General features: G+C 35.6%; 1 protein-coding gene and 2 long non-coding RNA genes across 4 annotated transcripts in view; 1 reads left to right on the top strand and 2 right to left on the bottom strand.

Moving 5' to 3' along the window:
* LOC134680350 (oxysterol-binding protein-related protein 1) overlaps positions 1–24,208 on the bottom strand; it is an 85,350-nt gene that overhangs the window by 43,424 nt on the left and 17,718 nt on the right. For both annotated transcript variants that reach the window (XM_063539475.1, XM_063539474.1), the window contains exon 2: positions 10,651–10,805. In XM_063539475.1, the coding sequence (XP_063395545.1) occupies positions 10,651–10,685 (35 nt within the window). In that variant the 5' untranslated portion in view covers positions 10,686–10,805. The remainder of the gene's footprint in view (positions 1–10,650; positions 10,806–24,208) is intronic.
* On the top strand, positions 6,084–7,766 carry LOC134680569 (uncharacterized). Its single transcript, XR_010100473.1, has 3 exons — positions 6,084–6,382; positions 6,480–6,704; positions 7,544–7,766. It is a non-coding gene; the product is annotated as an uncharacterized LOC134680569 (long non-coding RNA).
* Positions 7,581–9,647, bottom strand: LOC134680570 (uncharacterized). The gene is made up of 3 exons (XR_010100474.1): positions 9,148–9,647; positions 8,635–8,762; positions 7,581–7,695 (listed from the first exon to the last, which is right to left on the bottom strand). It is a non-coding gene; the product is annotated as an uncharacterized LOC134680570 (long non-coding RNA).

Here is a 24,208-nt window from a genome sequence, read left to right as displayed (position 1 = left end):
CTCAGCCCTAGACACATCCCCAGAGAGTTTATAGATTCCATTAACACAGTTAGCTATAGCCATATAGTCGCTAGGTGCTTTATTGAGACTATGACCCCTATCATAAACAAAACACCCATCATTATTAAATAAAACAGAATGACCATCTTTACATAATTTAGACACAGAAAGTAAATTTGCGGATAAGTTGGGAACTAACATGACATTTTTAAAAGTTCTCACCTGTCCATTTAAAGCAACACTAAGATCTCCAGTTTTGGAACTTGACATTGTCTCGCTGTTAGCCAAACTTATGGATTGCTTCTTTGTATCCCTTATATTGCTGAGCAAGTTTGGATCATTAGAAAGGTGAGAAGACGCTCCTGAGTCCAAGAAGACATCTGTCCGGTCCTGGGCGAAGAAAGCTGCAGTGGCGGTGGCAGACTTGGAAGAATCCCTTTGTTTCCTATCTTTCTTATATTTAAAACACTTCGGCTTGATGTGACCGACTCGGTGACAGTATGTACACTTAATTTTGCTTGTAATGTATGCTGTTGTTGAGCTCCCGTTGTTCGCAGACTTCCTTTGCGCCTCTTGAAGAAGACGAGTACGCACCAGGTCGCTTTTCAGCTCTTCAGAAGATATACAATACGTTTCTAGGTTGCTCACCAAGGTGTCATAGTCTGCCGGAAGGCCACTTAATAAGATTTCGGCCACTTCTTTATCTTCGACCACCCTGCCGATGTCAGCGAGTTGGTGAACTAGGGACATTACATGTTCAATATATGTAGCCATGTCTGCATGCTCGGTAAAATCTACCCTGTGTAGTTGCCTTAAAAGTAACACTCGCCGATACAGCCCTTTGTCCTCAAATATTTCTGACAAGTTTTTCCACGCTTCTTTAGCTGTTGTCGCAGTCCGAACGTATTGAAATAAAGCCGGTTTTATGTTGAGACAAACACGTGCCAAAGCGCGCTGGTCGCGCGCGGCATCTGTGCCCGTCAAAGCCTCGTCCGACTCCCTGTCTATTGTGTCCCACAATCCTTCCGTGATCAAAATCATCTTCAATGCGAACTTCCACGTTAGATAGTTGTTCCCGTCCAGCTTCTCGATGACGGGAGTGCCCATGACGACATTAGTGGCATTTACAGCCATCGTGGCAATTTATGTCAAAAATATGTAGAATTAACGTTGTAGGACGACGTAAGAGGTTATATTTTGTAGGTATTGCCACTCGATCGACAGCCACTTACTAGATGGATCACGATTTCTCCTTTTCTCGTGGTATGCTGGGCATCTTAACCTGTTAAGCAGAGCCTGTCACTGGGTGCATACGCAGCAGGAGGAAGTGGTGCGATAGTGAACTAAAACAACGCCGTCCTTTAACACTCCGTGTATTTCCAAAATGCACAAATGTAAATTCGTCAATAAGGACATTAACATTAAGTAAATAACTTATAATATCGAGAGTAAATCTAATGAGATGTTTACCGGTCGATCCGTGATAGCAAAGAGAAGGAATGACAGCGCACAAGTTGCCAGAGTCAAAATATTCTAAAGACATCTCTATACGAGCATGTCAATTAATAAAGTGTGCCATTGACTTTCCAACACGCAGTGCAGTGTCATTGTCATTTTAAACGTCAACTTCTATGAAATTATGACGTATAAATAACACTTACGCTGCGTGGGCTATCAAGTCCGCTGCAGACTTTTATTGGTGCGACTATACAGCCGTATTCGAACAATGAGAACGTGTCAAAAGTGACGTTTTTGTTTGAAGAAACGTCAATTTTGACACTTGTTTGACACTGACATATCCAATCCATATCGTTTCAATATCTATATATAAACTGCAAAACGTAATTCAAGACCAAAAAAAGTAAGACAATGTTGCCACTGCAATAATTTGTTTGTAAAATAGTAAATTCGGTTTGATAAATAATCACGCTAAGATAATTTATTTCTTAGTAATTTTACTCCTACGATTTAAAAAAGTACTTTTATATACTTATTTTTACATAAATACAAGACGCGCTAGTAAAAAGTGGCAACATTGTCTTACATTTATTGGTCTTGAATTACGTTTTGCGTTTTGACGTATCTCATTGTTCAAATACGGCTGTTATTCTGTTGAAACCAAAATCAAACGTGAATAATTCATTCATTTTTATTTTTACCTCAATCCTGAATGAAAGCAAAGAATTAACGCTTACGAAAGGCCCAAAAACGGCTTATTTCGGCAAGGCTCTGTTATTGTTACAGAAATAATCCCCACCGCCTGAACGAAAAGGTCGCGCTCATGGCCAGAATGTTTTGCTTACTAAGTGGCTAATAGAATTAGTACCTACAATACGCTTTTAACGTCTAACTCAGTACCTATATTTCGTGTTACATAATATTGTTTGTTTTCTAAGAATAAATATGCAACTTTTGAAATGGCGAAAATACGAGTATTTTTAAAATAAAGCGGTCAATTTTAATACTCGTAAAAATCTAATACCTACGGATGACAGGTTTTCCGCAAAATGTCATCAGCTACGGACTCTATTTGTCATACATTCATATGTCAAATAGTATCCCTAAGCGTTTTAGTTTATTGCGCATTTATTTGAAATGTTTCATTAAAATTCTCGCATGTCGCTTCGTGACTTAATAAAAATAAGATCTCTTTTAATAATGGACGTAGGTACCTACATTTTTATGAGGGATATGTATTCATGTGCTTTATAAATTTTATGATACTTTATATCTAGGTACACACGTCGCATCGTAAAGGAATTAATCAATGACCTTTTATTTATGTAGACGGGTGACGTTCATAGTTGACAAAACCACAGAATAATTAATAGTACTACCGTACAGAAAGGAAACTTCCTACAAAACCGAAGTTTGACAGCGGTTCAGGATCGAATCATGCTATCCCTTTCTAACATATAGCACTATCCCTTTCGGCTATTTAGTGTTGTCAAAAATCAAGTGATTATCTTATCTGTGGTCGTGCACGCAAAAGGAAGTCAAGTGGTGCCAACCCTAAAAATTGCTCGGAGCAATGCTGAGCCGAGCGGAGCCGGGTTTGGCCGAAGTCAGGAGTTTCGCACCCCTGACAAAACTAAAATTTGATCCAACGATTTTGACAACTTGACAGGTTGGCGTCACCCATACGACTAACTAAATAGAGGTTCCGGAACCTATATTTATTTAATGGCTCACGATCGTGCGCCTGGTACCATATCTACCTCAATTTACTTACATCTATGGAATTAATCTATACAGTTTACTTTTAAAAGTACATGTACCTGCAATCGCCTCTTCTTCATTTGATTAGATTTTACACAGGTACTTCTATAATAACTATATATCTCTCATACTTTATGTGCTCTTACTAAATCACTAGGTGGATTAACTTAGAAGGTCGTGATTAGGGCTGGCTTTGCTTTAATCTTTACAGGCCTGGATAAAATTGTGCTAACTACAAAAGGTATATTGTACTAGTAGATACAGCTGGGTTACGTCTTTATGTGAGTACGAGGCAGTAAACCTCGGAATATGTATGTGGTGGATTTAGGTAGCTATAGGTATATTTATCGCTAAGTACTTTGGAATTTTATCTAAATCATAGAGAAATATAGTAACTATATATAGTAAGACAAGAGTGCTCACTCCATACATCAGTTTTGACACCAAAAATACTATTATTTTCATAGTCGGCATCTAGTATCGAGTAGCGGAATTATCAGTACTGCTACTTGACAATAGATGTAGCAGGACTGATAATTTCGCAACTCGATGCTAGATGTAGACTATGAAAATAATAGTATTTTTGGTACCAAGAAGTGAGAAGGAGTGAGTGAGGTGGGTTTGGTGAGTTTTGTAGTAAGAAGTTAGTGATCTATGTAATTTTTCTCTATGTCTAAAATTAAAATGTATAATAATGTGGTAGGTATCTTGATTGTCTTTGATGTAAATAGAATACATACCCATCAGCATAAAGGAACATGAGATCACGATTGAAATTCAACGCAATCTCATTAGAAATTATTCCGCAATCAGTAAATGGCACACCAATCAAATCTAGCCTTTATCATAATATATTTACTGTTTCTTTTTCCTAGAAACAATGATAACAAAGGCTTTGTTACTCGTTTACAGGGAGCTCTCTATTCGATTACTTTTTCTCCAAGGCTGAGAGGTAATTAAATATTGTTTTAGGAAGACCCGCTGTGCGGATATGAAGGTCGTATTTGTCTACGTGACAGCGTGATAAAATGGTGTCCGTCTCTTTCTATCCCGCAGAGTTAGAAAGTGACAGTTGTTTTATCACGTGGATAAATGTGGATAAAGCGATCCATAATAGGCTTGCTGGTCTTCCTAAAACAGTATTTAATCGGGCCGCTGCCCGATTCAAACTTTAAATTTAAGGATAATTTCACTGGAACTTTTTGGGAAATAGAAAATTTCAATTCCCATTATACAAACATACGAGAATTAAGTATCCAAAATCAGTACCTACGTACTTTCTCGCAACTTACGGCGCGATTCGGGAAATGAATTAAAGATTAACTAGATACGATATAGTAAAGATATGTGACGTCCCACGGTTAAAGGTACCATATGGCGGTTGGCGCTTACGATATTATTAACGCCACTCCAATATTATTGCAACGCTATGCGACGTAAGCGCCGGCCGCCATAAGGTACCTTTATCCGTGGAACTTCATATTCACTATTTCATCGCGGCGCCAGTCGCGATAAGGTACCTTTTGCAGTGGAACGTTACATTTCTTTACTATTTCATATCTAGTTAGTATCTAATTCATTTCCCGAATCGAGCCGTTACACAGTACAGTATACCACTGCTCATAAATCAAACGCCCACACGTTCTGCAGACGCATCGTTTTATTGTGCAGTATCAGCTATCCATTATATATGTCACAGACATGTGTGTCACATAAAGCTGAAGCGAAAGCGTACCTATATAAAATAAGTATGTATGTATGTATGTATTTATGGTATATAAGTACTATCATAAACGCTGTGAAGAAGATAAATGACCTGACTTAAGGATGACTCATATTATATAGCCGGGCCGTGTCTGGGCCGGAGCTTCCAGCGCATCGTTTTCTATGGAAAACATCTCGTGATCACCTGTCATGTGATAGAAAAGTAAGCGGCCGGGACACGGCCCGGTCTAGCGTGAATCATACTTTAAACGTGTGTGTGTGTGTCGGAAAAAAATCGACAGCACCATAAAAATCTGCTCATTCTACACCTTATGTTTACAACATCTAATCTAATCTTTTGGGCCAGTAAAAATAAGTAGGTAACTAATATTAAAGCCTTATGAATGAATCCCTTCTATAATTTTGTCTTTAGCCCCTAGAGAGGAACACAATATTTTATTCACGCCGAGAATCTCAGTGTTGGAAGCAGGCCGTCAATGTCGTTTAGATAATTAATTACCGTTGAGGAGGGTACAGAGAAATACCTGACTCAGGATAGACAGCCCCTTGAGTCTTCGAGAGCCATTTCATGTTCAGGATATATTATAAGTATTATAACGGTTCGTGTAGGTAATGTACGTTTGCTAAAAATCTCAACCCGAGGATAGAATAATTCAAACAAACAACGATGCAAAAATACGAAACATACAATCAAATGAACCATACAATAAATATTTCTTGATTTTTTTTTTGATTTTGAAAAAAGTCGACGTACTTTTCTCTAACGATATCACAATTTATTTAATCGGACTTAATTCACTATCTGGTGGCCGATTTTTGAAATTCGACCGCTCGATTTCGTGTATTTCTTTCAATAATATGTCCACTAATAGGCATTTAAATTCTACTAATATAATTAAAAACGAGTGGTCAATATCACTAGATTCCCAATTTCTATCGCTCGAATTACAAAAATTTGCATTTCGCCGTTTTCCACCGATTTTCGAGTGACGAAATCGAACGATCGAAATTAAAAAATCGGCCTCCTGTATGATGAAATTTGGAAAGGGCGATGCGCGAATTCAAAAAGGAAAACATTTACAGCCGTATTCATAAAAAATCCTTAAATGAGGAATGATCAGCTTATTAGCTAATCCACTGTTGAGGCTTAATAAGCCGTTGATAAGAACCATGATTTATAAACGTTTATTAGGGGCTTCTTAACTAATAAGCAGATTAGACGCGTTATGTTGGCATCTTGGCACATCATAGACAAAAATATGGCTGAACATTAATTTAAAAAAAAAGTTTGACAGCAGCACTAGCGGCCAATCGTAATATCATGAAAAAGTTGATTTACTATTTTGACTAATTTTCGGAATTATCTCATATTAAAATAGCTTCTGTGCCACAAAAATAAACAAAGATTGCTGCATGGCCGGTAATTTTATAAAACTTGGTAAGTAACTACGTTTACAGACAAGTATCCTATACAGCAATAAGTAATAATATGAGGTCACTGCAATGTTGATATACCTATCTCTTATTGCTTTTAGTTTCAATATTATGTGGAATGGAGTCGAAAGAAGTGGGGTTCTAGCCGAAGTGCATAATTAGCGAAAAGAAGAAGTCGAAGCCAGATACCGTACCAGGCCTCCAGTCGCCTCCGCAAGAAGAACCATTGAATAATGGTTCATGAGTTCACACTAATTTATTCTGGTTGCGGCAGAAATTCACAACGGGTCAACAAAACCAAGGTCCATTCAAACTCACTAAATCAGGTATGAACAATGTCCTATACTTTCTTGTTTACCTCATACCTGCAGTGTTTAGAGTTAGACCAAGAAAAGTCTGCAGCGATTTTGATGATAACTCTAGGTACAGTTCAAATTTTGGGCATGACCATCTATTTATAATATATTATAGACATAGGTAACTACATAAAATGTTGTATCTGAACGTGTTAACAATGACACTTGCATTGACAGCTTTGACATTATTTAAAGGTTATAAAACTTATAAATTTGGTAAATCTATCCGTGCTTTGTGGAGCTTGGTGTATTTGTTTAAAATTATGCATACCTACCTAATATAGGTATTATATTTCTTAACCATACAATGGAACCAAATGATAATTATATGTACAAGTGATGTTTTATTGTAACAAGCCTTTGTGTCGCGAGTTTAATTGTAGGTGCAACTTTTGTTAGTAATAATTTTGTAATGCTATTTATGCATGGAACAATGCAATGGTTATTATACTCGGCCACCTAGCCAACCTACTTACTACGGGGAAGGATGGTTCACAAATTAGGCAGTATTTAAATAACTGTGTACCTGCTGATTAAAAATAAGATGTTTTCTGCGTACAGTTGGTTATAATTAAGTTGGCTAATCTATATCTCATCAGACAGTTTGGACATCTATTCCAGAGAGTTTGCAAGGTCAATGTACAATGATATCATATTATAGTATCTAATAGGTAATGAATGAAGTCATATTGATCTCTGTCTATAGCTTCAAATGATACTTAGTTTACCATAACTACATCATAAGCTAAAAATTAAAGAAAATTGTTGAATACAAAAATACTTTTATTCAAATTATTGCATCTTTTCAGATCCTGAAAGTACCATCTTTAGCCACTGTTACTGTTGAATAACTCCAGGCTTTGGAAGAAAAGCTGTGGCCTGCGAACAGCTGTGAATATTGGTCGGAGAAGTGTAACTGACTCCGTACACTGCAAGTCCCAGCAGGAAATCAGCAAGAAACCTAAAAGAAAAAAAAAACATCAAAATGGAAACCTTGATTTAGGTTGAAGTAATAAAATTGTTCTAATTTAATTGGTGTTTTATTTTACTACTTAAATATATTTTTTGACTTGTTAAGGTTTGTACAATTGTTATTAATGATGTACAGTCACCTGCAATAATATGTTACACGACAAAGGCCCATAAGAGCATGTCACATTTTTGCTGCCTTCGAAGAGTAACATATTATTGGAGGCGACTGTATCTATATTGAAATACTCAAAATTCCATTTTTCTTATTACAATGCAATAAAATCTTAAATGTATCTAGACATATCAGATGGCAGTCTAATAGGGATGTTTCCTGTACTTAAAATAAATTATGTCACACCATACCATGCATAAAATAAAACACCAGATTATTATTAGAAAATAAATGTTCATATAAATTCCATAAATAGCAAATCATTTTGAGAGTTCTAAAAAGGAAACTAAAAGGAAAGTAGGACCCTATTTTGCACATATTTATGATTTTCATGTGTTTGCAATATTGTTCTAATGAAAGTGTACAATTTTTATAAAGTAGATATTCATAGGTACATGCTATGTACCTAGTTCAAAGAAGTTCAAAAATAATATTGGTAATTAATGGTTCTTATGTAGAATAAAATTAAAAGGTATTTTTTAATACCAGACAATGACAAGACAAGTTTAGTGCTGCCCATCTGATATTAAGCACTGCAGCCTACAGGCAACTAGCGGAGTTACAAATAGCCAACAGTGCATTTTTGGGAGCACTGGAAACCTGAGCGTCAAGAACAGGTAGGTATAGAATCCAACCTGGATAACTATACTGAATAATTAGTTGACATAAATGAAACTTTCATTCTATGAAGTTCAGCTTACGTCAACTAATTATTGATAACATGATGGTGACTATAATTTAATGCAATATTTTTACCTGGAGGCCAAATCGTTATGCTCAAAGCCAATATTGAGCAAACTGCTTATGCAATGACTGCATATACCGGTGACTTCTTCAGATTTTTCATTACTTTATCAGACTGACAGAGTGCACACTTCTTTTACCTGTAAATAAGTTGATACTTTTAAGTAGTGCCTACTTACCTGTGATATTTATTAAACACAGTTGTTTAAATATGTCTATAAAACAAGTTAACTGTAGTAAATATTATGATCTCATTAGGTATAATGGTAAGTTATTCAATAGCAAACTATGAACGAGATTGATGTACTCTTACAGGGTCTATAATATTATATAGGTAGGTATAAATGTGCGCCAGAAATTCAATTGAATTTAAGTTTGCGAAATGCGAACACCCTGATCTTAAATTAATAAATAGAACGCTCTAATATTACTTGCCAAGCCAAACTTGGTTTCGAAAATTAAATGCGATTGTATGGCGCGCAATGAAGCTGGCCGCCATAGATTTAAGTGAATCTGAGGGTTTACCTATTTCTCCAAACGCCTAATAGCTGTGAGGGAGGAACTAGCTCCGTTTATGATGCATTTTTCCGACTACGCGATCATAGAATTCTGTTGCCATCGATATTTTGGTTAAACGAAAATCACCATACACAAAATCACATAAACAACTTATAAAAAACGGGATATTTAGGTTTCGCGCCATTTTCGTACTATATCCAGATATCTAATACGTAATTAATTGCACATATTCAAGTTGTTTTTCATTCACATTTGGAATTTTAACCAAAACGTACTCTTTCCTCTTGCTCTTGTGACTCTTGCCAAAATCAGCTGTTTTGTGACCGCCATCTTGTAAAATAGCAGATAATAAACAGATAAAGAAGGGTCCTCGGCTCCGTAACTTTCCGAGGATTTAATAAAGAGATGATCAACTGTTTAGCGCTAAAAAGTGTTTATGAATCACGTTTTGTGACATCCGGTTATCAGCAACTGATGATCAATGCTCTAACTGTTTATGAATACGGCTGTTAGTATCGGCCTTTGATGTCAAGGGCCATCAGATTCAGACTTGGCACGGACGGGACGTGTGGGCGGAACGCTCGTAATCTTTCCAAGCGCCTTTGACGTTTCAGACGTGACGCTAAGCCGAATATCTGCATACATTCTTATTCGATCTAATGAAATATATCTCAAATACCTACTTCTGTTTTGTTTTATTTTTTACACGTTAGCCCTGTAAGTAATACCGAGCTACTAACAATGGCGAGGTGTACAGCTCGGGTGCACGCGACCCACCTGTCTAGACGACTTCGTCGAATGACTGTCGGCTCGATTCGGAAAATGAATTAGATCTTCTACTAGACCTCAACAAGTTACGATATGGATAATTTAAAGATATTTGTAAGATAAATATGTCAAATTTGACGTTTCCGCGATTCTGGAGGTCCTCTTAAACGATTTCGACAAGTTATGACTTAGATATCCAAGTCACAACTAGTCGATATCTAATGTAAATCTAGTTCATCTCTATATCGTCTCTAGATCTTGTGTTTATTGTTTTATAGAATGTGGCCAAACTAAACAGCCGGCGTATTATGGATGGCCGTATCCATATTTATCCACGTGATAAAATAACTGTCACTTTTTAACACCGTGCGATAGAAAGTGACGGACACTGTTTTATCACGCTGTCACGTAGACAAGAACGACCATCATATCGGTACAGAACCATACAGAACCTATGAATAAGTCCATTTGGTGCTTAAGGCCTCTCCAAAGGTTTGCTATATATCGGTCCAACAGAATGCGATGGAGCGATAGTTAGAGAAAGACAACGTATCGCAGCCGACACGTTGGAATCGTTGTTGCTGAGCAAAAGTCGCCGACATTATTTGGAGTTTTCATTTCACGCGGTTTTCAACCAATTACAATATTTTTGTTCAAAGTATAGAAATACAATATTGATCTTATTTTCAAACTTTATTCTAGAAATTAAGGGATTATTCTATATTTAATTTATCCACTCACCTGTACTTGTACTGCCCATCAGCATTATCGCCCATCTTACTCCAACGCCGCCGTCTTGAATCTCGCCGTCTCACTCGCACGGACACTCACGAACACACACGAAAACACGAGTCTTTCAAAGTCTGTGTAGTGTTTATTTTATTCCCATATTTATTCTAAAGAGAGAAATCATAATTTAAAAGAATAAATTGAGTGAGAATAGAAGCGAGTAGTGTGATTTTAGGAGGACAATGGACAACCGCTTTCCAGAACAAATCTAGTCCCTATTTTCGAAAATATTTTTAAATATAATTTTTGTTATTACCTATTATAAGTGTTAGGAGCATAGACCTAGGATTCGCTCACGCTTGACAGACAGCTTAAGTGTGCGAAAAGGAAGCCATCACGTATATGAACATCCCATGAGTGCGAAAGAGTCAGACTACCAATGAGAAAACGTAACCACTTTTGAGTTTGACGACGGCCGCGGACGGCCAAGAGCGTATCACGGTAATTTTCAAATTGAAAAATATACACGGATTAGGACGAAAAGTATTAAATAAAGTAATTCAGTGAAGATGGTGTCTTGTAGTGTGCCGGATTGCAGTGTCACAGGGCCAAATAATCCAAGCAAATACTCATTTCAGAGGATTTATGATATTCCGAGCGAAATTTTCATAGCGATATTTTGTCAAATTAACAGCGTAAAAACTGTAAGAAGCCGGTTTATTCAGTTCATTATAAGTTTTTCTTCCGTTCCGTGCTAATATTTTATCATATTAGTCAATAATTTAGAATATTTTGTGTAAAAACATAAACTGTTAGTTTACGCTAGGGCTTGACAAAATGTTCATATGACAGTATCGATAACTTGTCGGTATATTAATAGCTATGTAATTATTTCTTCACAAGACATCATTAAGATATTATCTTTTATAACCGACTTCAAATAATAACGATTGTTATACTTTTTTGAAGGTGTTCATGTTTAGCGTGTCATGATAACTTCACTTTCCAACACAGTAAGAGTTACATTTAGATAAGTCTGCAACGATTTTTATGGCAAACGCAGTGCAAGTGTTATTTATACGTCATAATGTCATAGAATTTTAGTGTTTAAAATAACACATTTGAAAAAGTAGTCGATAAAGCAATCAAACATCGACAGATTATTAATATGTTGTAACATGACATCACTATTTTTGATCTCACATAGACAATTTACGCACACACTTGCATTTCATTTTTGGTCACACTTTTGAAGATTGACAGTTGTTCTTTGTCATCTAAATTCTATGGTTAGGAGCGAAAATCAAGTTCCATGCATCTTTTCCGAAGCTTCTTACCTTGTAATAATTAAAAAATCTAAAACCATCTAACGTACGGGCATAAGCATAGCTATGGTTAACATTAACATATCAAACTGTGTAATAGTACATTTCGATGCTAGTGCGGAAGGTATGTCATTACTTCACGAGTACCGAGATATCTTGACCGGCAAGACTCGGGACGAGTGAAGAATGACATTTCCGCACGTGTATCGAACGACGTTTTTTAATACAGTTGCGAAAAAATAAGAAAAACATTGTTAATCGTACACTAAACAAAAGTGGTAACAGTGACAGCTCGGTTAGACGTCGTCTTTAAGTATATTATATCTATGGGCGTTTGGCAGCTATTCCGTTCCATTCAGTCAACTTATTAAGAACGGAATTTTCAATATTGAATATTAAAAAATAAACGTGTTATAATGATGAAGAGGTAAGTAATTAAATATGAAATATGTAATATTTTTCGTATTCTTACATTAACGGTAGGTTTTTATGCTGATTACGACGTTTAAAGGAAACGAATATTAACACTCATCAATAAGTAGTCGTGAATTGGAACAAGTATAAATTTAAAAAAAATGGAAAAGTAAAAAGCACTAGTTCGAGATAACCAACTTTCCGCACGCTAAACAGCTACGTAAAGTAGCACTTTTTGAGCAACTGTATTAAAAAAAATATTTCACATACCTAATATATTTATATTAGGTATGTGAAATATTTTACATACCTAATATATTTATATTTCACATACCTAATATATTTATATTAGGTATGTGAAATATTTTTGGATATTTATCCAGAGAGGAGAATAGGAACTAATTTTGTATGAAGGACTAACCCCGCACCGGGTTTGGCAGAACAGTGTGTAAGTTCATTATAGACGTCATTTCTAAAGAAATTGACATTCATGATGACATTTCAACACTTTGTTATTATGCAAATGCCATGCACAGTTAGCTTGGTCCAACTCTAACGACGCGATTCGGGAAATGAATTAGAGATTAACTAGATATGAAATAGTAAAGATATGTGACGTTCCACGGCAAAGGTACCATTGCGCCGGCTGAAAATTGGAGCGGCGTTAATATGTAATAGCGTAAGCGCCAGCAGCCATAAGATACCCTTTTTCGTGGAACGTCACATATCTTTACTATTTCATATCTAGTGAATCTCTAATTCATTTCCCGAACCGCGCCGTATATAGGTAAGTGATGCATCAATTCTTGTTCGTTTGTTCTGTGTTTATTCTTGAGTTGAGTTAGATATTCTTAGATTGGCAAAAAAACGCTAGCTTTGCTTGTTAACCGTGTTAGTTCCTAAGTTGCCCTACATTTACGTTTTTACTGTGCTAGCATTTCCCAAGTGCATCTCGTAGAGCGTCTACGACGTAGCACGTTCTACGAGTCGTTGCTATTCCGTAGCACTAGAATTAATAAGTTTCTGTCCCGCTTTCGACTTGCTTATACTTTTAAACTAGAGTTTAACCAGCGTTTTTATACAGGGTGACGTACGAATGTGTTGTACGATGTTTAGTAAATCCGTTTACTTGTCGCTAATGAATATCGGTTTAAATACATTAAGGAATTTATTGTTTAAACATTACTACTGAAAAATAATTTGTTTTAAATGTCCACCACGAAAATGTCTTTAATTTTCTCTATAGACTGAGGTCGATAAAGGGGCCCACTGATTAATAGTCCGCCGGACGGTATCGGCCTGTCAGTTGTTCGCAACTGTCAACATTTTGTTCTAACTGATAGGCCGATACCGTCCGGCGGACTGTTGATCAGTGGGCCCCTTAAGCCATCAGGTGGATCGTTAGGTTGTTTGCCACCGTGGTATTAGTAAAAACCTACACCCCGATTCTAAAATTTTATAAACAGAAATTACTATAATTATATACCTAAGCACCTACCAACCTACTATAATTACTTAATAAAAAAAATAATTTGTGCATTAAGTATATATGTATTTGGCACAAAAATACTTTGACAAAATAAGGAATATCTTTCTTATTTAAGACTTACAAAATGACATTAAAATTAAACTTACAATCATTTTACTAAAACAAATCGCATTATTTTCAAATTATTTCTTTAGCCATAGTACACAAAAGCAACCGTAATATGCCGCCGGAGTAAAAAATTGCCAACGTATGTTACACACACTCACACTATAATAATGTACAATTTCTTACAAATTGGTTCAATTTACAGTAATGGGTATCGTAAATTCGATTGCCGAAGCTATATTGAGAATATTGATATAATACGCGGTCCCCTCAACGTCTAGACCAGACCGAACATACTTTTGCAAGAATTCAACATAATAGTCCGATAGCAATAACTTTTGAAGTTATAAGATTATTAATGTTGCCTATTTTTTACATATAGTTTTCAGACCACATACTAAACCTAATAATAATAATTTGTGTCATCCTAGGTATTTGCTTAGGTAGAAATTTAGGTATTTCTTTTTTTAAACAGCATTCGGTAAAAAGAATATTCGAGATGAAATTCTTTGTTTCCCTGTAAAAGCAAAGTGGCTTCCGACATACACACGCATTTTGTGTCATTTTCATCCACGGGTATAATGACATTTAATAAACACCTAATAGTGAACCTAAAATGCCTAAAATAAAATTATAGTCGGTAAGTGAAGTGTTGTACTTCACAGGATATTATGATATGTTATTCAAACAAATGTGTGTCAAATTCATCCACCGCTTTAATTTTTAATCTTTTTTTTCTTATAAATATCATGTATCTGCCACAAAAAAAAATTCATGTTATTAAGTTTACGTCTACATTATTATAATGCCACATCGAGACAACATTCAAAATTTGGGTCATTTTCAACAACGGTTTTTTACTATTTGGCAAAATAAAACTTTGCATGAACGGCGTACGCGGGGAAGGCTACCTATGCGTGTAGGGTGCTTGTTAGATGAACATTATGGCTCCTCTACACGATGGGCCAACGCCGGCCACTTGCTCCCTCTAACGCATAAATGCGTCCCTTGGAGTGGCCGGCGTTGGCCCATCGTGTAGAGGAGCCATTACAGTGTATTTATTTCATTCGGAGGCATAATTATTATATTAAGTCTTTTCATAGTGTGGGAGTAGGTATGTTGTAAGTATATTTAAAAATAAAATGTAGGCTCCTCATACTGACCAACATTCGTGACGTTCGCAATCAAAAGGTACCACTTTATCCTTGCCATAAGGACTCTCTGACAGGTTATTTGTATAAAGATACAATAAAATTTCGTCTTTATGGTAAAGGACAAAGTGGTCCCTACCTTTTGAATGAGAATGTCACATCAGCGACTCTTAAAAATAACTTTTATTCGATATTTAGTACACTTTTTAAGATTATTTTAAGACGCAATGTATTGCTAATTTTGTGATTTATAAAGCGTGGCAAGCAACGCAAATTACAATGATGATGCTGTACATTTAATACAAAACTTCATAAATTTTAAAAGTTATTGATAAAAATAAGTTCCTTTGAGGAGCAGAATATTTTCTGTTAGAACGATTATGAAACAATTGAATGAATGAATGATTTTATAGGACATTGTTACACAGATTGGCTTAGTCGATAAACAACGATATTATAGAATATAAGAAATTATATATATAATATACTATAAGAAATTCCACTGCGAGTAAAACGATGATAGTTGCTGAAAACCACCGAGCTGAAGTTTTTAATTTGAAGAGAAATGTAATGTTTGACATTTTAGTAATAAAGGATCCATAAAACTGTTTATTTATTAGGCATTATAGACCTTTACGCCCATGAACAAAGATAACTGCCGAAAAAACTCTTAGCGTAAATGCTTTCAAATTTAAGGGCAAACATTACAATGTAGTAATATAGGTCCCAGAAAACTATTTATTTGTTATTATACACCGCTAAGTCCATGTTATTTGGTTTAATTTTACAGTTTAGAAACTAATTCGTGATAGTAAACGATCTTAGAAAAATTCTTTACAACCTTGTTCGCTTCCTATACTTATGGTAAAATCATTTTAGGGCGGGTCATAAAGGACAAGTAAAATAATAATTGTCAATAGTAAAATATGTCCTTTACGACCATATTGACCATACGAGATACGACATGAAAAATAATCAAGACAAATGAAGGGCTTAAAGGACGACAAAAGACATGTAAGTCATTTACAACCATATTTATATTTAGCGGTAACCTTAACGATAATATCTATGAATTTCTAATTTATAACTGGTCATTTACGCCCCTTGAGATAAGCTGTTTTTGCAAGCTCATAGTGCAAAAATTGGGTCGTAAAGGCAACTTTTTAAGAGATATAAAATTTTTCACTATACAGAACGAAAGCGGTTGGAATTCTGAACAAAACTGTATATAACGACTACCGTAGGCTCAAAGGGCGTAAGGGACAAAATTGCGAATATGCTGTTATACTCAGTATTTTTTTCTCTATCGAATAGTACATTTAACGTATCGATAACTTGAAAAAAATGTCCGTTAAGCCCTATGAAAAATCAATGCTTGAACACAGTTTTCCAACGCATTTGGCCGTATCTGCCAATTCAAAAAAATGTTGTGAGACATTTTGGCGTAACTCCCAACTTTGTGTACGATACGCCCTTTTGCATCGGAAATTTTTGAGTGCTAAATGTACGTTACGCCCACAACTAATGTAAGAAAAAATGTATAACTATTGTATATTTATGCGAGAGAGATTCAGTGCAAGAGATACGCCCGCGCCCCCATACTATGTATAGTTTCGGGTTTATAATTGTTGCTTTTTTGTGTTTAAGTGGGATGACCTAGTTATACCTACTTTCCTTGTCAATTTTTTTGTTAAGTAGGTACTTGCATTACCTGCTCATGTGCTCATTGCTTTATTTATAGGGTTACTAAATTTTGACAATTTAAACTGAACTAGTGGGTACTTTTTAGAGATGCACCGGATATCCGGTTACTATCCGGTACTGGCCTATCCGGCCATTATTTTACTATACGGCCGGATACCGGATAGTAACATTGCTTGATTTCGGAGTAATAAAATTGGATTTAAGAAACAGACACGGTCATAATCGTACTTATTTATTATTTTAAAACAATTTAATCATTCCACTGACTTGTACGCGCACTCATTTCGAACCTAGAAATGAGTGTGCGCGAACGTTTACTAGGAAACAGGTCAAACCTGCAGAATGCGCACCTGAAAAACCGAAACGTAGGTATAGTTCCTCTGATCGGATATTCGGCGGCCGGATACCGGATATTCGGCCGATGGTCAGGCCGAATATCCGGTATCCGGTATCCGGCCAAACAACTATCCCTTGCACCTCTAGTAATTTTTCATCAGTTTTATAAAAATAATAAAACATGACTATATTCAAATGATAATTATGGCGTTTAATTAAGGTTAAACTGATAACTATTAGTTTTGTTTGTGACTGGGTCATTGGTAATATGAATTAAGACGTAATATTAATATTTTTTTGTTTAAACCCTAATTTACAGGATTAACCTTATGAAAGTTACTGTCTAGGTATAACGTTTGCATTTAAATCCATAGAAGTACGTATTACGCTTACTAAGCCTAGCCGCATGCCTTTTTCTACTCTAATATAATGTCATAAATATGCGATCATATTCAATAACCTTTACTGAATAGACATACGAAATTTCAAAACTACTACTGTACCTAATAGTACCAAAGAGAATATATTGTAATAGAGAGGTCAAGTCTAAGAAAAAAACGTGCCCCTTAGTTTGACAACCAAAACAGATGGCGCTGTACTCCGCCATATATTTTGCGGCCGCTTAATTGTCAAACGTCAACTTTTGACAATCAGAGTTACCGCAAAATGTATGGAGCTGTACAACGCCATCTCGTTTACCTGTCAAATTCAAAGCACGAAATTGTCTTAGATTTTACCCATCTTACTCAGTCAATATATCTTTGATAGTACTTTAGTATGTAAAAGTAAAATTTATAGTCCAATTATCATTACAAACAGAAATAACGCATATTTTCTATAGTAAAATTAATTTGTTACAAATTGTTGTATATCAATATATACAGGGTGTCCAGTAATTAATGGACAACCTTCTAACCATCGACGCACCTCAGGCTGGTCCAGAAAATGCACTTATAGGTCTAGTAAAAATTTCGTGGTTTTCGAGATAATCGCACTTTTCTAATTTTGGTTCCTTGTTTCACTGTAATGATCGCTTAGGACATAAATGAAAAGATTTTTACCTTCTGTTTTTTTAAAAATATTCTCACAGGAAGTTGCTGTCGATGGTTAGAAGGTTGTCCATTAATTACTGGACACCCTACAGATAAATGGTAGGACAGCAGTGATTCTGTTGAAGTAATCATCATCATCATTGTTCTTAAGAGCCTAGCTCTTGTCGGTGGAGTATTCGCCATTCCGTTCTTTTCTCTGCCACTGTTTTGAGCTCCTGATACGTCACTACATTAATTTTCTCTTTGGCCTGGTCAATATATGCACGTCTCGGTCTTCTTCTGCCTCTCTGTTCTTCTATTCTGCCTTCAATTATAGACTTTATGTAAGTATCGTGACGTATCAGGTGCCTCAACATGTTTCTCCTTCGGTTTTCAATTGTTTATAGCAGAGATCTCTTCTCACCTACCAAATTTAATTTAATTAATATACTTGAAGTAATATAAACAAATAAAAAAAAAACATTGTTTTTGTAGTGTGTAAAAAAACATTGTTTTCTTAAAAACGACCTTTTCCACGTTTAAGTATCCAAAATAACAATAATGGGGAAAACTTCACAGTGAATACATACATCTCTATAATTTTTCAGAAAAAAAATGTAAATTATAGTACTTAGAACTTAGAAGTATAGTGTTCCCTAAATGCAAGTTGCGAATATTGCAACGAAATTGTTGAATTTACGCCAAATGGTACTAAAACAGTTTAATTTTAGTACATTACGCCCTTTTTCTGATAAGATAAACATTAAAGAAGAGGCGTAAGGGACGCCTTTTTAAAAATAGTCGTGTTTTTTGGCGTAACGGACATGCTATTTTTGTAAATAAGCATTGTATTCAAGAAATCAGTTTAAAAGACCTCAAAAAACCACATACAGGCATCAGTTAATTCAAACAAACAAAAAAGGTCTGATTTTTTTCTCAAAACAAAACTGATTTTTGGCTCTCCTGGAAAGATATCCTGGCGTTTTGTCAGTTAAGCCCTTTGAGGCTACGGTAGTGGATATAACTCATTTTCGCCAAAATGTCCTTTACGCCAATTGAACCCAAAGGTAATTATTATCCAAGAAGCTTGAACTATCAAAAGTGTTGGTAATTATTATTTAAGGTAAATGTATTCAAAACATCAGAATAAACAGGCATTAAATAACCTCAATACGTGTACATAATTAATAATATCTATTATAAAAAATGCTAATAACAAAAAATACATTAAAAAAATAATGTGCATAATTTATGTTAAGTATGGAAAGACTGGTTTGTGCTATTTATAATGAAAAAAAAAATGATTATATTAAAATTTATTAGTCCATGTAATTAAGATATATTGAAGTTAGACTTGATTAGATATTAGATATAGAAATCAAAATATTGATAACATTAATATAAATTAAGTTCAAGAAGTAATATTTTTTTCAAAGAATGAAAGTTACCTCAAGTCACGGTATTAATAAGCAAATTTTACTCAAGTGGTACCTTTTCCCTGTCATTGTCACAAGTATATGATGCGTAACCGTAATGTGTATAGATATAAACAGACCTTAATTCTCGCAATAAGATGTACTTACTTACAGTTCTTTTGCTAAATGGTGACATTGTACAATATTTATAAGTTCTCTTTGTAGTAGTATAACTTTGCATAAGTTGCGTTAATTTGGCGCGCAGGCGAAGTAAACATGTGTTGCGTACGCAACGTGTGGTTTTTAGAGAGAGGCCCTTAGAGCTCGTTCCCACTATGTCGGATGTCGTGGCGATTTTTAATCGTACGTTCCACTGGCAGAACATTTTATATGAAGCTGTTCACACTCGTCCGACAACGATTTTGTGTCGGATACGACATAAAATGTCGTGCGTTTTGCCAGCCCTCCCAGCCCGGAAAAAAATCGTGTCGTGTCTCGCTCGCGTACGAGTGAATATAGCGCTGTTCACATTTTGTCGGATGTCGGAACGATTTCGCCCGCGCCGCCCGCGCGGCACCCCCTCACACACCCGCGCGTCGCTGCCGCGTCGTTGCGATCGCTCGCATTGCGCAAACATATTTTGGCGCGGAAGGAGAGTGTACTTATAGACATTCTAAAATAATTGAAAAATTTCACTTCATCACTTCTTAATTCAGCTATCAAATTCTGAAATATTCCTAAGGTAAATCTTTCCCTGAGAATTGGGTGTACCCAATATCTCCTTTTTTTAACTGCCTCTAATCGTTTCTTTCGCAAATAATACAAAACCACAAACATTTCGTCGACGTTCATCTTGTACTAAGCCTCGCTACCCACTCGAAAAATACACGCCAGCTGCGATCGTGCACGACAGACGACTAGTGGGAACAGTACCGCCGACACCCGATTGAAATCCGGATCCGACATCCGACATAGTGAGAACAGCGGCAACGACACACGATTAAAAATCGCCACGACATCCGACATAGTGGGAACGAGCTCTTACCCGCCGCCACGCCAAGGTCGCGCCGCGCCCGCCGCGCCCGCTCCCCGTGCACGGCCCGCGTTGCCCGTTAAGAGCCACCCGCTAGCGTCGTATGAACGCGAACATTATTTTTGTATTATTTGTTTATGCAATGGATGAAACTGACACAAATTCATATTTCTTAATTATCCCGCCTTTTATATTAATAAGGTGTGAACTCTAGTAACCTTAATATTCTTTTGTTATGGTAATAGCTTGTTAGAACAAAATTATCAAAAATCTTATAAAGCTGTGCCTCAATAAGACACAAAAACATGTAATGTACATATTGACACGATTAAATGCGACGTAAGCAATTTTTAGTGTTCCGTACAAAACTTTGTTTACGGAACACTTATGGGATCACTTCGGTCTTGCAAATCAGTTAAATACGTTTTTCTCAGAGACCGTTTGACATAGATACCTAAAATTTGGAACAGTTATAGCAATTACCACCACTCATATTGTAAATAAGTCAAAACTGCTTATTTCTAATTAAAGGGGGAAATTTAGGGGGTTGAGAGGGGTAGGCTGAAACTTTTTTCATTTGTAAGAATCGTGTGGGGTACCATTAGAAAGCTTGCAAAAAATTGAGTCGATGGACTGATTTTGACTTCATTTTAGACTGCAATAGTTTCGTCAAAAAATGCATTTAAAGTTGCAAGTTTTCATACAAAAAATTTCACCTCTGTCCTGGCGATTTTCGCGAAAACTATAGCTAACAGGCAGCTGACCAGTCAATACCCAACTTAAAGAAGCATGGAGACGGCGGGAAAATTATCAGCTTAACTTTATCTTTATTAGTTTTTCAACTGCAGCTTGACCTTTGGTTGCTTAGGGCTAGCTAACTGATGCTTACACTGGTCAATTCATATTAGGCGAGAAACATCCTTAGTTAAAACTTTGGCATTGAAATTTATGACTTATGTCTTTGACACAAAGTTTAATTCTGCTTGCTTATTTTTGTGGGATATTAAATTTTATCTCAATAGCCTACTATAAGTATGAGAGAGATCTACAAAATACGACCTTATTATATTGCAAATAAGTTTCAATTTCGAACGGGCTTTCCAACCAATGGACTAGACATCTCAAAAAGCTGAAAAATTCAAATTAAGAATTCCGTTCTTGACTGTCGTTGTGTTTTTTTTTCCACAATAGGACACAAAGAGTTAGTAAGGCGAAGGCGTATAGAGATAATAAAGTCATTTAATATTTATGAACAGCTTTGGCCTCATGTATAGATTTTATTGAGAGTATCTGATTCGTCGAAACAATATACACAATATTCCTTTTCATTAAGTAACATTACATTCCTGTATGAATTGTATAATTATAATATCTATTAATTATACTTGGTCAAGCAGATCTTGTCAGTAGAAAAAGGCGGCAAATTTGAAAAATGTAGGCACGAAGGGATATCGTCTCATAGAAAATTTGAATTTCACGCCTTTTTTTACTGACATCATTTGCTTGACCATCTATATACTCAGTACTTATGTATATTTTTGAACGGATCGGTGAGCAACAAGATTCAGGGCTATAACCGCGAAAATAGAAGTTCGCAAATTGCGAGCATTTTTCTCTGTCACTCTAATTACGCCTTCATTGGAGTAAAAGAGAAAGATCCCCGCAAATTGCGAATTTCGGTTTTCGCGGTAGCCCCTCAGTCCTGTTACGAGAAAATAATTTTGGAAGACATTAATAGTATATGACAGTTAAATATCACAGTTTTTAGAAACAAAGGTAAAATTGACGAAATATTTAAAGTAAGCCGATCTTGTTTTTTAGCAGTTCTAAATAATATTAAAGTCTATATAGTAGTATACCCTATAATGGACGTGGAACCAGTAATGGGACAAAAAAACATAATTCCTCTAAAATAAGTATCTAAAAGTAGTTTATAAACACTGGCTGTATATTATCATAAATAAGAGTCCTAGAGCTGTTTCAGTCTGAAGTTTCATTAAATTTGGTTGTTTTTTTAAGAAATTGGCGTCAACCCAAAAGTTATCGTGTCACTGAAAAAAAAATACCACTTCGAATTCTTAACAACTTCGCTAAGAGAGGTGAGTTAATTTATTAAATTTTAATTAATAAATACTTGATGAAAACTAGAATGTGTTTTGTTAATTGCATTTACCATGAGATAAGGTATACAACACACTATGTTGTGACTCCACAGATGTAATAAAATAGTGGTATTTGGCCCAATCCCATTATAGGACCTGTAAAACTGCGTACCTCCTATGATGGGATAATTGACAGAATGATGCTTGCCATGCCATAATTTCATGTTTAAACAATACAGAAGTAAAATTTAGTTACGAAATATGTCAATCAGGAGGTATTCTCGGACTTCGGATAAATTAATATCGTTTTCCCAAACTTCTATTTAACTTGCCCTGTTAGTTAGTGTGTGTCCAATCTTGGTAGCTGAATTTGAGCCACTTTTCGATTTCCGATTCAGTTGAAATTTTGTGTAAGTACGTAATTAAGTATGCAAATCGGATGATAATGCAATATTATGATAACATGGACCTGATCTGATGATGGAGACAGGAGGTGGCCATGGGAACTTTATCGCAATAAACCCTAACTAATTGTGTTAGGGTATATTAGAATTGTCTCGATGGATCTAATACAATAATAATTGGCTGTGTAAAGAAAAATACATTCAGCGATAAAAGCATATACCAAAAATTGATTTTTTTGCCGTAATTTATTCCTCATTTCAATATTTTATACTGATAGAGCAATGTCCATTATAGGGGGCCCATTACTGGATCCACGTCCATTACCGGGGGCCCATTACTGGAGCTTTGGTGTCCATGACTGGAGAAAAAAAGCATAGTTTTAATTTGTTAAATATGTGGAAACTAATTGCAGTATCTTTGATACAACACGCGTAAAACATGAAAGACGGATAGGACTTTCATCTTTTAACACGCTAAGCGGTAGACCATTTACATGTACATATAAGGGAAATATCATAAATACTCCAAATTTCCTCTTAAATGTCCCATGACTGGTGCTGTTACTATATACAGGGCGTCCCACGGCTATGCCACATGGAGGGAAAGTACCCTAAATATTGTAGATGGAACATTTTACTGAAAGAAGACATTATCTTAATTTAAAAAACAATTTAAACTGCATTCATAGATTTTTAAATAATTACATGGTTGAACCGGGAATCGAACCCGCCGCACGAGAAAAAAAATCATCCTGTAGCTTTATCATACCGATCGAAAGGCTTGATCATAAGGATTATTTTTTGCTAAATAACATAGTGTCGGAAATAAAAGGAAGCCCATGAATTTTAACATTTTTAATTCAAAATTAATCAATTTAATTGATCAAATGCTCAAAATGTAGGTAGTCTCATTCTGTTGAATACAAAGCCGCACTCTTTTGATTATTTCGCTAAATTTCACATCAAATGTTAAATTTCATGGTCTTCCTTTTGTTTCTGACACTATGTTCTTTAGCAAAAAATAATCCTTATGATCAAGCCTTTCGATCGGTATGATAAAG

Source organism: Cydia fagiglandana, chromosome 3 (genome assembly GCF_963556715.1).
Source record: "Cydia fagiglandana chromosome 3, ilCydFagi1.1, whole genome shotgun sequence".
Taxonomy (NCBI): Eukaryota; Metazoa; Arthropoda; class Insecta; order Lepidoptera; family Tortricidae; genus Cydia; species Cydia fagiglandana.
This window is presented reverse-complemented; position numbering and strand designations above follow the sequence as displayed.